At 32.6% G+C, this 16618-nt stretch overlaps 1 protein-coding gene across 5 annotated transcripts in view; it reads left to right on the top strand.

Moving 5' to 3' along the window:
- LOC134538728 (broad-complex core protein isoforms 1/2/3/4/5-like) overlaps window positions 1-16618 on the top strand; it is a 74043-nt gene that overhangs the window by 45865 nt on the left and 11560 nt on the right. For 4 of the 5 annotated variants that reach the window (XM_063380186.1, XM_063380185.1, XM_063380188.1 and 1 more), the window contains exon 5: window positions 707-5483. The exons of the other annotated variant lie outside the window; for it this stretch is intronic. In XM_063380186.1, coding sequence (XP_063236256.1) covers window positions 707-1182 — 476 coding nt within the window. In that variant the 3' untranslated portion in view covers window positions 1183-5483. Of the gene's footprint in view, window positions 1-706; window positions 5484-16618 lie in introns of those variants that run through there. 5 annotated transcript variants of the gene reach the window in all.

A 16618-nucleotide genomic window follows, 5' to 3' on the forward strand; every position in this document is an offset into this window, starting at 1 on the left:
TTATGAGTATTGACTCTGCTACAATGCTGCGTCCTCTTCTATTGCACGGGATATTTGGCTCGGACCTCTTCGTCACAAGTTTCCACATGCATACAATTTTCACCTTTCAAAACTCGACAACTGTCATTCAGGCCAGACTTTTCACAGACAACCCTATATCATTGTATTCAAAATTAAATAGCGCTCAATTTGATATAAGATTTATTTAATAAAAACAGATTGGTGAAAATAACTATTATCGATTTACCTGTTTATACCTGCCAACCCAGTAGTTACGCCAGGAAAAAAATAGACAACCCAACGTTTGTGTATTCTATAGGCTTCATACTTTCGGTTGGTATTAAATTGGTTTGTTAAACTCATCAGTGCATTATTTATAAAAAGTAATTTTTCAATTTTTAATTAATCATGGTCTGGCCAGGAATTTTTTAGACAACCCACTCGAGATATATTTTCTAATATATTAAATTTGATATAAAATACTTTTCATCCATTAAACAGATGGGTGAAGGTCGTTTCTAGTTCGGATCTTAGACTAATTCAATAATTTCCAAATAATGGTTTAAGTATACGGAGTATTGTAAGGAGTATTGATGTTGGCCGGGCTCAGTAACGGAACAGTGAGAATGGAGGGGAATGGTTCCCCTGTGGTGTGATGTAGTGTCGGGTGTGGGGCGTGGCCTATCGTGTTGTGTGGCGTTGGCAGGCGATGGGGACCTAGGCCTCGCCGGGCTCCTGCCCTACCAGAAGCTACCGTACGCCTTCCTGCTGCCGCGCGCGCAAGTGCTGGCCACGTGGGCCAAGGCGCGCACCCTCGAACAGTTCGCCTGCGACCTCATGAAGATCCTGTTCTCGACGGAGGAGCGCGTGCTCTGCAACGTCAACGGCAAGATGGGCAAGCAGCAGTTCGACGTGCACAAGGTGCGGCTGATCCGCGAGACGCTGCACTTCTTCAGCGGGCTGCCCCCCGCCGAGTTCGAGGAGCAGTGGAAGAGCTGCGTCACCAAGATCGACACTGCCAACCGGGGGCTCAAGCGGAACCTGGTGCTGCGCGAGCGGCGCGCCACTTCGCTGGTGGTGGGCCGCTTCGCCGACCACTTCGGAGCGCTGTGCCGGGTCAAGAAGGAGCAGCTGGACGACCCCTACCAGACGTCCCAGGACGGCGAGGACGAGCCGGTCTAACGCTCCTGCCGGACTCACTCTCGTTGCTCACGAACCAGGTTTAGGATAGGACAATCTACCTCTCGCCCTGCAGTATGTATGTTGTACTCTCGCGTAACTACCAAGCCATATTATAAAATATTGTAGCGTCATTGTTGTGCGTACTGGCTTCGTGTAACTATAACACATAACCTGTAAGTGCATCCCTCCAGCAACAATGCAATGCATTTTCTATAAACTATTACTATGACACATAAAAGGAAAGTGTTGTTTCTGCATAATTTTTTTTTTTTTTTAAATAATTTTAAATATATCTACTGGTGTTGCAGACTTAATTTGTGTAGTAATGGAAAGAGAAGTATTTTGGTCTTGCCTGCCTTGATGTTGAAACCCTTTTCAAAATTATTTTTTTATGTTTCAATTCTAAAACTTTTCAAATTAATATTAAAAAAATAAAGTTGTAATTATTTCATGTGATTACTACTAAACTGTGCCAAATTTAATTTCACTTACAATAGTTTGATGTCTTAGTCTGCTAGTTTTTAATGCTAAACAACATCATAGCTAGCAAGCTTTCTGAATTGTTATCTATTTCCATTTATTTACAGGAATTTCTTCCTACTTCTTCAACTGATATTAACTGCAATTTGACAGCACTTTAACTAACAAACTTGAAATATTTTAGATATTTTTTGTTGGGTTGATTTCAATAGAATATAATTCAGAATGAAATGGTTTTGGAATCAAAGCTAGTCAATATTTTATCTGTAGTAAAACCTCAAAATTGCAAGTTATTATATCAAAATTTATTTGTTGATAACTCCAGACAATGATTTCATCTGATTAATACGTTTTTAGTTGTTTAATAGAGGTGTTGGGCCAATTTGTTTGTGTTGTTTGATTTATTATGCAGGGCTTTGTTCATTCAGTAAATAATCCATCCAATTAATCTGAAATATTATCAAATTATCATTTTATACATTAGGATGAAGACAGTTCTATTATTGCACTTAATTTAAAACAATGTAGATTAAAAGTTAAAATTCCTAAATTAATAAACACTACTTAATAATAATTTACAGCAAAATTATGAATATACAAATTTTAAATAATCCTCTTCCAACAAGTGTCATTACAATTCCAATAAAATTTAATGGTTAATTGTGTTGTTTTAGTAAGGTTCACCCCTTTTATAAATTAAATATCAAATTGAGTTTTGTCACTATATAAAAAGAAACAAATTTATATAACGTAATTTATGTTACTGATTTGTTGCGTTTAAAATTTTAAAATTAAAATACAATACTTTTAGTTTTATTATCTAACAAAAACAATACTTGCACACACAAACTAATTTATTTTAGGTTCTCAGGTAACCAAAATTCTAATGCCTAAGCTTTTAAATCTGTATGCTATCTGTGATAATTGTAAGTGAAATGAACATAATTTGTAATGACATTTGCAAAACAACTTACAGGTTTTTTTTTTGTATCCAAATACCTATATTAATCAGAAGGCTGATTTTAATAAGCATTTTCTTAAGATAATGAAATTTGATGGAATGGGAATACTTTAAAAAAAGAAACTGGAATCTTCATTTTTAGGAATGTACCCAACACTAATATTTTTTTTATGCGAGGAAAAACTTGATTAGCTTTTTCCAAAGTACCTATAATTGTGTTGAATGTTTATTATAGTTTTTCTTAAGTTGATGAGATGCATTTATAAACCAATTTTAGCAAAATACCTTGTAATATTTTCCATTAATTTTTTTTCTCCATGATTTTTTTAATGGAGTGTAGTTAAAATTATGATTTTCAATTATTAACCTTGATTTAGTTAATGAATTAGTTGCTGCTATTTTTATTATGTAGTAAAATATAGTAGTACATACCTTGAACTTGGTTTTAATGCAGTTCATTGAACAAAATCCAACTCTCTAAAGATTTTATTTACGTATTTTTACATTGTTAATTGACATCATAGTGGCAATCTATATTTAATGTCTTTGTGAGAGCTTATCTTCCCACTCCTTAGGTGTGAATTAAAAAAAAAATACTGAACTTAAAGTGATCATATCAGGGTTCATTAACTGCAGAAATACAACATACATATTGGCTACACTTATTTTTTGACAGTTGTTGCAATGTTTCAGGAATTTAATTTTTATATCACAGAAACATAATAAACCTATGCGATCAAATAAATCTGTTCATAGTTGTAGATAAAGGTGACTGCTTTAAAGATGTGCTGTATAGACTTAATTTTGTAATGACTGTAAATGTTATTTATAAATGAACTTTCGTTGTTCACCAGCATATAATAGTATGTAAAGTTAGTTGATGGCCCTGTTGAAAATGTACAACTAATATGTGGAATCTCGCAATGTTAAATATATGTACTATGTTTTTATTCTTTTTTTCTTTTTTAAAATTTGGTTTTGATAAGTGTGTGATTAGTTGAGGTATATATCTATATAATACAGTAAAAATCATGGTTGTGATTATGTGTTTTCTTTACTTTTTGTTATTAAAATTGTTTTAAGTTGTTTGTGTAGGTTGGTAGGTAATATTTCCTTAATCAGCAAATACCTGTCTGTTAGTTCCATTTATTTTCGTCTGTGATGAACAGTAAGTAGTATTTTACGTATTGAGTCGCAACTTGAAGCAAGAGTTGAATGAATTGTAAGTGTTGGTGAATATAATAGTGTTGTAGTAACGTTTGCGTGTGTGTCATTGGGTGTTTTGGTTTTAAGTACCTGACTTCAGGCAGTGAGGCCCAAAATAAATTGTTTGATTTTAGATACCTTTGCTGCAAAATGGTTTTAGTAGTGATGCAGTGCATTGATGTGTAGTAACATTTTGTTCTTGATTCCATTTACAAGTTAAGCCCATGATTTTCCTTCACAAAATATTATAATAGGGGTAGGTACTGATGTATTGTTAAGTTGGTTGACCAAATGCACCATTTTCCTCAAATTACAATTGGTTGTTCATAAAGAGAGAAGGTTTGATAATTATCAAAGGTAGTGAAACAGTAAAATGGATGTGTCTATGACAAAATAGTAATGATACTAAGTCCTTCTCTTTAATTGTTATGTTATAATTACATGTAAATTTTTGGTCATAAAAATTTTTGTGAAGATTTCTACAGAAAAATAAATTTTGATGATCTTTTCAGTATATCCTGTTGCCAGATTACTTCATTATCTCAATGTGATCATTACATCCAGTTTGAGTGGTGTTAATGCTATCATATCACATGAAGTCAGTTTAAGACTTGTATAAGTCAATAATTTGTTTCTCATTCTTTGCATATATTACAACTATTTAAACTCTTGCTTTAAACTTCTGTATGTCTTAAAGTTAATGTATGTAGAATTAAGTCAATGGATATAGTCATGCATCTTGTAATTGAGAAGAATGTTAAGATTTTGTTCAAACAAGTTTACAACTTTACAAGCTTATACATGTGTGCTTTTGGAATCTAAAGTTGTATAAAAGAATATTTTTTTTTTAAATTGCAGTAGTTCAGTTTTGCCATTTTGCAAACAGTTTTTGACTCATGTGCAATATTATCATGGTGCAAAAAAATATATTCATAACAGTTATTTTGTGCAATTTCAGAGATAAATATTATACTTAAGTTCTGTTTGGTAGTGTCTACTACCTTTAAGTACTAAAATAGAGATTGTGAAATTGTAAAATAAATTATAAAATTATGAAATTATTTTTCGACTTGGGCATCACTGCTTGAATGATAACCCTCCATACTAATTGACCATACCATTTCAATACTGATTTGTGAACCATTATGGCTTAGCAAACAAACCTATGCATCAGAAATCATGCTATTGCCCTAATTTAATTTTTTTTTCAACTTGTTTGTACATGACGATATAAATACCTTATTATTTTGGTGTGTTCCTATTTTGAAGTTAGTTGTACTTTGTAAAATGTGTCACAAGATAATTTTTAATCTGTTTATTTTTTTGTAGAATTTTAGTAAAAAATTTATATTTATTATCATTTATAGTATGTAGTAGAAATTACTAAATTAGCTTCAAATATAATTTTTTTATATCTGTGAGGTGATTTAATTTTGGGTGATTGGCCAAAAAAATGCATTAGGTTTTTTTTTCTCTGTGAATATTAAAATTTATACATATAGTTCTAGATTGGAGAAAATTCATTGTTTTGTCATACATCTGAAAACTTTTAGCTAAATTAATTAAATTATATGGGGTTGTGCAAATACCTCTTGTATAATGAAACAAAAAAATAATTATATTTTGAGAGCATCAAATAAATGTAAATACTTATGAATATTCTTCCTTTGTATTAACTTATTAGTTATTAATAGACATTATTCAATATTTTGATAAAGCCCCCTGTTCTTTTGTAACATGGAGAAAATATTAATCTAATTTATCTTGAATACACATTATTTTATTTTCAGTAAACACTTCAAAAATTTGTATAATCTATTTACATAAAATTGCAGATTAAATAGAAATTTTATTTACAAGGCAATCATTTTTTTTCAAACTAAAGCTAAGCAATCATGAAATTTTGAGAGACTGAAATGAATAGCAAACATTATTTCATACTTTAATTGATCACAGTGAAATATTAACTAGTTTTGAAGTAATTTTGAATCACTAGTTGCCTTATATTTGAAAATATCTTATATAAGGTCATCCTAGTTATAGTCGCCTTATATTAGTGTGTGTCTTACATTCGCAGTTGTCTTATGGACAAGGTGGTTTTTTTTATCAAGGTTACCTATCTTATGTTAAATATCCTCTTTTGTTCCATGACTCCCTACATTTGAGATTGATATCAAACTCATCTTATATTTGACATAGTCTTATATTCGAGGTAGGTATTTGAGGTCTCCCTACATTTAGAAACATATTATATTTCAAGAATTAACACAGCATCATCTTATACAACTGGATGGATATTTTGCTTGACATTTCCTTATTGAAATTTATAGTTAAAATTTAAAATATTTAGTCTTTTTCTTAGATATCATTTACTCCTAACTAGTACAATTAATAGTTTTTCAAATGAACTAAATGATCATTCATTTGGTATTGAATTCTTTCTTCATCACAAAAACTTTATACTTATTTACTTTCATCAAAAGAATTTATGAGAATTGAATATGAATGTTTGGAATTTTTTGGTATTGATACCATTACCGAAAATTTGTACAACCTTAAAATTATACAGTCTATTCAATTTTCCAACTACTAAATAATTTTTACAGTCGAATGTGTTTTTGTTTAGTATGAGTAATTTTGTGGAAATGGAACGGAAGTGGATGAACGGGATGGTGAACCCACGTGAAGCAACATAAACCAGTGTATAGTCACTTTCGTTAATGTTAGGGTACATACCGAACGTATTGGTGTGCCAAATAAAACTTAATAATAGTGACACTACCCCGTAATATTTTGTAAACTAAAATAGTCATAGTAAAAAGTAATCTGGAGTTCTAAAATACCTAAGAAATTGGCATTACAGTGATTGCAATACATATTCTCACATCCCACATTCTCAATTGGCTTGATAGGACAGCGATAGAGTGCTTGCTTGTGAAACTCAAGGGACATGGTACAAATCTTGGCACTGCTTTTTTTTAAAAATTTCTTTAATAACATTACAATATAATAATATAATAATAATGTTGAATCAGCTCTGTAAGGTTAAAGTTTGTTTGTAGGAAGCATTTACAGACTGATTTCAGTTGTTTAAGGAAGAAAAAAAAAACCAAGCAAATATAAATATATGTACTTAGTGTTATAATATGGTTTTAAAATGTTTCAGGTTAATATTTTAGTAATGCCATAGATATATAACTTCTATCTTGTGGGGAAACTTCAAAGTATTGTTTAGTGAATTTTAACAAGGTGGATAGTATTTTAATAAAATTCCTTGTCGAAAATCAGGCCCAAAGCCGGGGATTATGAGTTTAAGTATTTTCTGCTTTTATTGGAGTCATTTCTAATAGTTTAAAATTTCAGTTTGTTTCATGCTACCATCTGTGTGTGATGGTGGCAAGCAATGTTTACGTTTCAGGCAGTGAATTCTCGCGGCAGGCGCAGAAAGTGTGTAATTTGCGTCCAGTATTGGTGTTTAATTGAAAAGTGAATATTTTATTGATTGATATATATCACACACAGCATTATTTTAAAGAATTATAGTTTTTTTTGTGTCTTGAGTTTCGTATTATAAGTTTATTTGCAACATGAACCACATCATTACCGATGTTAGGCTTTAGGTAGGCCTGTGCGAATATCAGTTTTTTAGTTCGAATCGAATTCGAATACGAATACCAAATTATTCTCGAATACGAATATTGAGTTCGAATAATTGGAATGAGAATTGAAATCCCATAAAACATGTTATATCACATCACATTACAATATGATAACAGGTTCATATTTACTGATACAATGTATGTAGAATCAAAAAAACTGACAGTACTTAAAATTTTAAGGTTCTCCAATTTTATAATTAGTTCGTATTAAAAAGAGTCTTGTCACATCACTACATATTAGCTAATTTAAATTTTTGTGGAGAAACACAAGCTGCTCTACATTTTCGGGGAGTAGACTCTCTCTTCTACACGTCACAATGTTGCCAGCTGTTGAGAAAAGTCTCTCACTGCACACTTGTGTGGCAGGTATAGGCAAGTACTTTCTTGCTACCACAGCTATGTTTCGGAAACAAGTGCGCCCCTTCTCTGACCAGAAACTGAAAGGATTTTCATTCTTTGGGATTAAGGGTGCTGCCAGATATCCGTTTACTTCTCCTTGGATAGTTTCTTCGTAGCTTGCAAGCGTAGACTGAGTTGCTGTTGAAGGTTTCACGTAGGCCCACAGAGATGACTTCTTAATAGGCATTTCACTTGTAGCCTCACTTGTCTCAGTTATAGTTTCAGCTACTGTGTTCAGCTTACACAGCTTACATACCTCCCTGCACAAATTTTCAACCCATATATATATATATATTTTTCATCCTCAATTAGTGAATCTTTTAACCGTGGATCTACCATCATAGAAAACGCATTTACTTCACAATCTTGGTACACCATGTAACGTGATCGCAAGCTTTTAAGTAAGTTCTTGGCAAGAGTTTTTTTTTGACGCGCGGAACAGGATAATTGCCTGAGCTGTCACTACGCGAGGAATTTGGGAAGGTTATGAAGGGGGAGGGGGGGGGGTTTCCCGCCTGAATCCGGTCGTTTACTGTGTATTATCCTATTGAAAAACATTGACATAGCATGTTAGGCTTTTGGAGTCTTTGCTGTGAGTATGCGGCCAGATGTTTTCCACATGGTCTGTACAATTTTCTTTCTCTTCGCCGTCACGTTTGGAACGAAATTACAGTGTCGACAAACCATGTTTCACCCTCTAATCTGAATACTGTCACCTATAACACCCCGGTTGTGTGGATTTTACAGACACGTATTTATCTTTATCAGTATGCTGACAGTTCAAATCTATTTTAAACGACCTGACGACATTCTTCTACATAAAATACGTTAGTTATCGCTCCGTTCAAACGGGCTTTACGTGGCCAGATGTAATGGAATAACTCCACATACATAACTCTAAAACATTACAAAAATCCAGCGGAACTTTTGCCCCCGCCCAACGAGAGAAACCTCCGTGATCCCCAAATGTTTCCCGGTTTCAGTGATCCCGTTCAGCCTTTTTCGTAAATGACTGAATATTCGTTTTTTCGAAGTGTTCGTATTCGAAATCGAATCGAATACAAATAATAAACTATTCGTTTTGATATTCGAAAATTTGAATATTCACACAGGCCTAGTGTTGACACATCACAGGTGAGCGCTGAAAGACTTGCTCACATTTTTAGTTTTTTAATATTTGGTACTATAGGTATAGATATGTTAATAAAATTTGGAAATACTCAATGAATTTGAGATGAGTGTATACTAGTATTATATTGTTTGAGAAAAAATTTTCATCCAAATGAAATGCAAACATATTTGCATGTATGGTAAGGATGTGGGCATGTTTCTGAAGTTTTTTATAATCTAAAATTTAGTTTTTTTTTTATAAAGTTTTGCAGTGAAATGCAAAATGCTAAGGGCCTTCCCCCATCCAGTGATGCTTTACCAAATGCTTGTTGCCATATCCACATTTATACAGCAAAGAACATTTAGTAAAAAGCACAATGAAATAAATTTTTGTCCTATTATAGTGTTTTTTAATTAATGCTTAAAATTAAAAATTAACTACGTTAATCACGTGCTAAAGTAAACTACACTGCTGCACATGAAACCTAGCATTTTTTTAAAATGTTTATTATGATTGTTAAAGGATACTTTTTTTTGTTATTGCTAACATGCAGTTACTCCAACAAGAAACATTTTACTTAGTATTTTGAGTGAAAAATAAATGGCATTTCGTTATGTATCTTTTCGAATATGAGATTTTGAAGTTAAAATAGTGTGACCTAATGCATTTGTGGCCATAATCAGTGCTGCCAAGTTTTATGGATTTTATGTAATTATTGTTGATTTAATCACCCAGTTACGAAATTATGGAGCATTATTTATTTATTACGGAGACAGAGAAAATCAATGAAATGCCTGAAATATTGTTTGTATCAGCATTTCGTACAGTAAAAGGACGGTAAACTTTTTAAAAAGTATTTAACTATTTAGAAATCTTGAAACTTAGCATTTTAAACATTAAGTGGTTTGCAAACATTTATTTTTAAATTATTAAAACTGAAAAATATTTTAGCATTTGAAACATTAAATGGTTTGCAAATCTGTATATTTATCTTCTAAAAATTATTAATGAATTAGATTTACTGTATCATAAAGAGTGTTATTTTGTACAGTCTAGTATTTGACGTAAACTTCATCGAATTGGTTTTACGCGTGTGTGGTTGTATGAATATGATTACTGATGGGTTTGCCTGTAAGTTGGCAGCACTGCCATAATAAAGTGGCATTTTTCTTGGTTATTTTACGTTACTAATAGAAACTTATATACACACAGATTTAGTGACTTAACAGTAGAAAATTGTGAGAAACGTTTTTATGCAAAATGGTGCTTATCCACTGTTTTTTCTCATCCTATTTTTACTATAGGAAAAACAGAATGGTAACAAATTGGACCTTATCCAGGGTGTCTTCCGGTCACAATGTCAAGATAAAGTTTGAAAAAAAGAAAAACTATAACAGTGCAGTGGCCTTTTGCTCACTTGCATTTTATTTATTTGACACCTCACTTTAGTTTATTAAAAACATTAAATATAAATATTTGGAGACTGTCCATTTAAATCATGTGGAAATTATATCTGAAAATGTTTATACGGTTAACTTTTTAACATAAATATCGGCACATCCATTCGAATATTAGGTATTTTTCATATTATGTTTAATATATAAAGTTGTAAGAAAACTTTATTAAAAGGTATTTAAATTGTTTCACTCTGTTATTGTTTTCACTCTCAGTTTTGTATTTATTGAATACACAACCTCTTTGCTGGGTTTTTGTTAAAGCAAAAGGGTTGCAGCATAAAAATCAGTAGTGTTTTTAATATTCTGGAAGCTGATCAGAATCTAAATTTTTTTTTTTTTTGCTGAAAAAATTCTCCAGTCTTTAATTTTTGTTTTGTAAGAATATGGCTTGTCTCATTATGAAAGTATGTTGGTATCCGTTCAATTTATTTATAATATTTTTCATTAGTTTGTATAGTTTAAAAAAAAATTATAGTTAGAAATTAGTAAATAGACAGTGTATTTGTTAAAATAATGCAGGTAATTTCTCACAGAAATTCATTTTAACATGATTGGGATATTGGGAAAAATTTAATTTGTGTTTGATTCTTTTTAACATGGTAAGATTTTTGCATCTGAAGAAAGATTTTTTTTTTTACATGACAGATACTGGAATAAAAGTCTGTACATTTTTTGCAACTGATAAAATTCTATGTTACTGTGTGTTTTTGAGGTGAGAGGTTGCTTGCAGTTGATATAATTTTTAAGGTTGATAAAATTTTACTTGTGTGTTTTGGGTTTGTAGTACTTAAAATATTTATTTGTTCTCTGACCTCCGAGTCAAGTAAGTTTGTTATGCATTTGTTGTGTTCTTGTCTGTGAAATGTTTAAAATCTATGTTTTAAAAGTTTGAACTACTTGAATTTCCATTTTAAAACTGCTTTTAGATATTGCTGTTAGTAGTTGTAGTTAAGTTAGTTTATTACTACATTCTTAGATCATGACTTAAAAAATATTTTTGTACTGTTAATTATTAAGTGTGCATATTGGTATTCCTATATTATGTAGTTTTTTTTTTATCTCATAAGCTTTTATTTGTTTGTTTGGTAGATTTAGTTATTTTATAAGCATTGATATTATTATAATATAAATATTTTATTAAATTAAACCTTTCAGTTTGGAAATCTTGTGTTAAAATTTTCCTGTTAGCTAAGTAACTTTATTTAAATGATGAAAAGCAGACAGACATTCTAGAAATTAGTGTAAATGAAGATAATGTTAGCGAAAACATGTTGCGTGTATTGAAGTCAAGGTTCATGAACCAGTGCTTTTTTATCTCTTCAGATTTTACCATTTACACATTCCACAGTCACAAAACAAACTGACTAATATAGAACACATTTCTTATACGTAACAACTTTGGTGGGTTTAAGGTGGATACAAACCTCCAATTATTGTATGAACATACGTGTACTTAGATTTCTTCTAATGAAGTCTCATAACAAGGTAACCTATCCTTTTAAATATAAAAAATATTTCTGTAAGTAAGATATTTTTCAGAACAAGATTATTAAATTAAAATTATTATTTTTTACTGTGATTCAAATCATATGTAAAACATATTAAAAACATAGAAAATTTTAGCTATTTAAATATTGTAATAAAAATGTCAAAATTGATGACATTAATTTTGAAATGTTTAAAAAAAATTGTTCCAATTGGGCAGTAAATATTGAATCAATCATTAAAAAAAAACTTAAATGAGATTTGAAGAGAATTTTGAATTTTGCCTAATTCATGTTTTGTTTAGTTGCATGAAATGTGAAAATGGCATCTGCATGCGAGACATTAGCTCATACTTACGTTGATACATTCGTGAAAGTGGAAAGTGTGTTACTGCAGAATGTCAGTTTGCACGGCACTCCAATGAGGAGGTGGCTGATCGTAGGGAGGCATGCAAATCAAAACGATGGAGCTACAATTATTTGGCTAGTGATTCCATCAGATACAGTAAGCAATGGAAATTCTGGCGAAAAAACATGTCTTGGAACTATGTTCAGTGATATTTTCATTGTAAATTGAAAAGAAGGTGATATTCTGAAATATAGGTATTTTGTATGCTGGGAAAGACACCGTCACAGTAGTCGACTGGCAAAGAGGAATTTTTTGTGTATCGGGTACAAGACGTGACAAAAATATTTAGTGTCGCCAATTCGTGCCTGTTAAGTTTATTTTATAAATAGCAAGTTTATAGTACAGGTATTTATTCCCTTAGTTTTTGTGATTCAAATTTTATCTTTCTTCATAATAAGTCATGCAAATTTTTTTTGAATACCAATCCAGCTAAAGAGAAAATTTTATTTTTTGTTGTCTACCATCACTGCAGAAAATTGAAATTGTCATACAGATAAAAGCATACTCCTTGTGTTTTTGTCATATTGCAAGCACATGAAGTATAACTGTGTGCATAGTAAAATTTGGTTTGTTAACTTCTCTGGTTTCTCTCCCCCCCCCCTCTTTTGTTTTATCGTGTAACCTGTTGTAGGAATTAAATAAAAAATTAAATCACTGTTGAAGTCCCACACTTCCATCAATTCTGTTTTCTTAGTATTACTACAAAGCAGATTGTACACAAAAGTACCTCATTGCTACATCAGAGATAGGTATTAGTGAAAGTGGTATCCCATGTAATATGATAATCACGTTTATAATTGCGCCGTTAATTGTTTTAGCGTGAGCATTGTAGGTGGTGCCTTTGTTTCCCTGCAAGTTGAGGAGATTGTCGAGAACTTTTTGTCCATCACTCCATATTCTCCCACTCTGGCCTTAATACTTCAACCAAATGAACAGAACAATTGTAATACAACTTTGGAATGTACATTGAATCAATGGTCTAACAGGAACTAAACCAAAGGAGTATTTAGATTGAAGTGATGAAGATAACCTGTCTTATTAATAAGTATGTGTTGTAACATTATTTTTTACATCCAAGCTCATGCTACACTGCTCTTCATCATTTAAATAATTTACTATAGTGCATGAAATTATGTGTTTGTGTGGGGTAATGAGTACTGTAATATAGTTGGAAATATGTGTTTGTAAATGATTAGTCTTGAGAAACTTTTGTGACATCATGGTGGTATTTTTGAAGTTGTTTGTGGAGATTTTTTTTTAAACATGAAAATGGTTTTACCATTTTTACACAATAATGAGTGTTGTCATTCAAATATTTAGATTGTTAGCCTCGTATCTGCTGGTAATGTTGTTAAAAACTGCGGTGATGATTTGCGACAACATCCTGCTGTGCTCGGTTGCCTGGCACCAGTTTATTAACCAGCTCCGCAAAAGCACATTGCATAAGTTCCCTCCATCCCGGGACTGACTAAACGTAGTACATACCAACCTATGCTCAGTACGCTACATTTCATCCTTTCAAAGATTTTCCCCGCCAATTACGTCGACACACACTAATGCTATCTACCATACTGCAAGAAATGAGTCAGTTACAACACCATCCACAACTCTTAGCCCCATTACTACGGACAGGATTATATGGTGAAACCAAGTAACACCAGAAAGCTTGTCAATATGCTATATAACATCGAAATGCAAGTTATTACACTATAAAGAATGAAAATTAAAAAATAATAATAATGAAGTTGATCAGCATTTTTAATTAAATCTGAACCCAAATCGCACAAAATGTAATTTTTTAATATGTTCAATTTAATGAACGTAATTTATTTAGCATGAAGTATGTACCAAAATGTATGTACTAAAGATATTTTTTTATTTTTAAAGCTTAGAACTGTTAATTGTACCTCAGTTTCCGAATTATGCTGTTTTGGTGAAATAAGTATTCAAAACATTTAAGTGCCACAATTTTTTTAATATTATGCTAACTTTATGAATAAATAGATTTGGCATAAAAGTAAAACCATGAAATCTTGTCTCGACCCATTACATTACTTCTGCAAATAGTCTTGCAACCTCACTGGTTTCACTCTGTCAGATACAGAGGGTCCGGTCCAGTTGCCAGGTTGTGCTGTCGAGCTTCTCTGATCCCCGAACCGGACCTGAGGATTCAGTGAACCATAGCCCATGGTTTCTTCTCCGGTTCCCAGCTCACAACCCTGTTTTTCGATGCAACACCCCATCGTGAGCTGCATGCGACGGTTGCAACATCTCTCTCCACAACTGGCATTATCCCCCGCAGAACACAGCCTTTACACAGTGACAGATCTGTTCTTGGATTCCAGTGTGGTTTGAGCTCTTGCGACCCGTTCTCTCTTCCTGGCCAACATTACCGAGGGTTTCTCTGTAGCACATTGCGGTGAAGCTTGCTGTCTTTGTGGCCTCAATAGCCACATCTCCCACCACCGGAACATCTAGCTGTGGCAGCTTACATTAAACATCTGCATGTCGGGTGTTTGCTTGGTAGGATCTAAAAGCCTCAACAGTGTATTGATGGTCTTATCACAGTTGTAAAGGCCCTAGCTGCTGTTGGAACTTACAAGGGGACCACCAAGTATGGTACAAACGGATTTTAATGGGTCTTATATATGTAGTGGAGGGAGGCCCCCAGAGTACTAAGCTAAATGGGTTTTGTCCAATGCATCTTAGTTTTCGCGAAAATGGCGGTTAAAGTTTTATACGGACGTTTTACACCGGTACATTTTCCGTCGCGCCAGGCGAGCCAGCCTAGCCTAGTTGGTAAGTCTCTTGCCTAGCGGCGGGCCGGTCAGGGTTTGCTTCCTGCTCATAGAATTTTTTTTTATTATTTCATAATTTTTTAATAATTCTTATTTTAACGCAGAAATAAATAATCAAGAAATATTTTATTTTTGCGTGATGTATTTTTTTCAATCATACTTGGGCAACGATTGCTACCTGATTTTGCCTTTCCCAACATTTCTTTTAATATTCGCAATCAGCAGATACAGAGATACTAGCAAAGCGAAGCATGTTTGAACATCCAAGAAAATTTTTTTTACCTATGTTATTGCATCACTTGTATGTATGTTAAGGGTCTCATATTTACTATGTGAATATTTATAAATACTTGACATGATCAATATTTTGACAAGTGTGTACTAAGTTTAAGACGAAATGGTGGCAAATGGGGTTATAAACTTTTTTATTTTATTTAATGATTTGAGTGTGTTGACTTTGATGCTGCTTTCTTGCCATCTCCTAGATTTCGATACAACACTAATTATGAAATACTCATTTATACTTTGTAGCGAGATTAGTGGTTTGGATGCTGTGCAGCGTAGAGTTTTTTTTTTTGTGGAGAGTGTTTGTAATAAATATTTATTGTGTATAGTGTATGTGACTGTTGTTGCTGCTCAGTACATAGCAGGATGTGCTCTCTAATATGGTTATGCATAACTACTAGTTTTATGTGATAAGCTTGAGTGTTGCTTGATAAAAAAAAATATGTGTTAACGAAGCAGTGAAAATATTGCAGTTTGAATAGTGTTAACTGTGGTTATCTAGGAGTAGGAGAAATGTACATCTTTCATTTTAAAGTGGCTGTTTATAGAGCCTAGCCAATTAGTGTACAAATTAATTTGTAGTGAGTAGTGATTGTGATATGTGAGATGTTAAATATAGTAGTTCCTTGGTGTTATGGGTAAAAATATGAATATAAGTTACATGCAGCTAGGCAGTGTTACATAGAAGACTGTACACATCACACACATGCCACCTGAATGACCTCCCGTCGAGATGAGTGCGTGTCTTTTGCACCGTCTCTAGCGTCTCTAGCGACGCAGCCGTGCGCAACGTTTGTACTTTTGTAAACCTACAGGTGGCATGTGTGTTGTGTAGCACGTGGATATCTAAATATATAATATACATATATATTTGACATGATCTTCAGTTCAAGCAGTGTTCTTAACAGATAGTTATACGTAAAGCATAACGCTTGAACATATTTTTAGAGAGTTTACTTTTCTAGACTGCTTTTGTAGATGGCTTTTGTGCAGTTTTATACGATGTAGCAGCACTTTGTACTGTGGGCGTAAGAGTTGCTGGAGCTGTACTTTGTACGATAAACACAGGGATTGGTAACGTGTGACTTGCTCGTAGTTTTGTCAGCATGTGTGGCAACTGCTTCGTTGCTAGGAAGAAACTAGTTGGAGGTTTTTCTGTCACCGAGTAAGAAAGTCATATTTACTGA

Source organism: Bacillus rossius, chromosome 14 (genome assembly GCF_032445375.1).
Source record: "Bacillus rossius redtenbacheri isolate Brsri chromosome 14, Brsri_v3, whole genome shotgun sequence".
In the NCBI taxonomy this organism is placed as follows: domain Eukaryota; kingdom Metazoa; phylum Arthropoda; class Insecta; order Phasmatodea; family Bacillidae; genus Bacillus; species Bacillus rossius.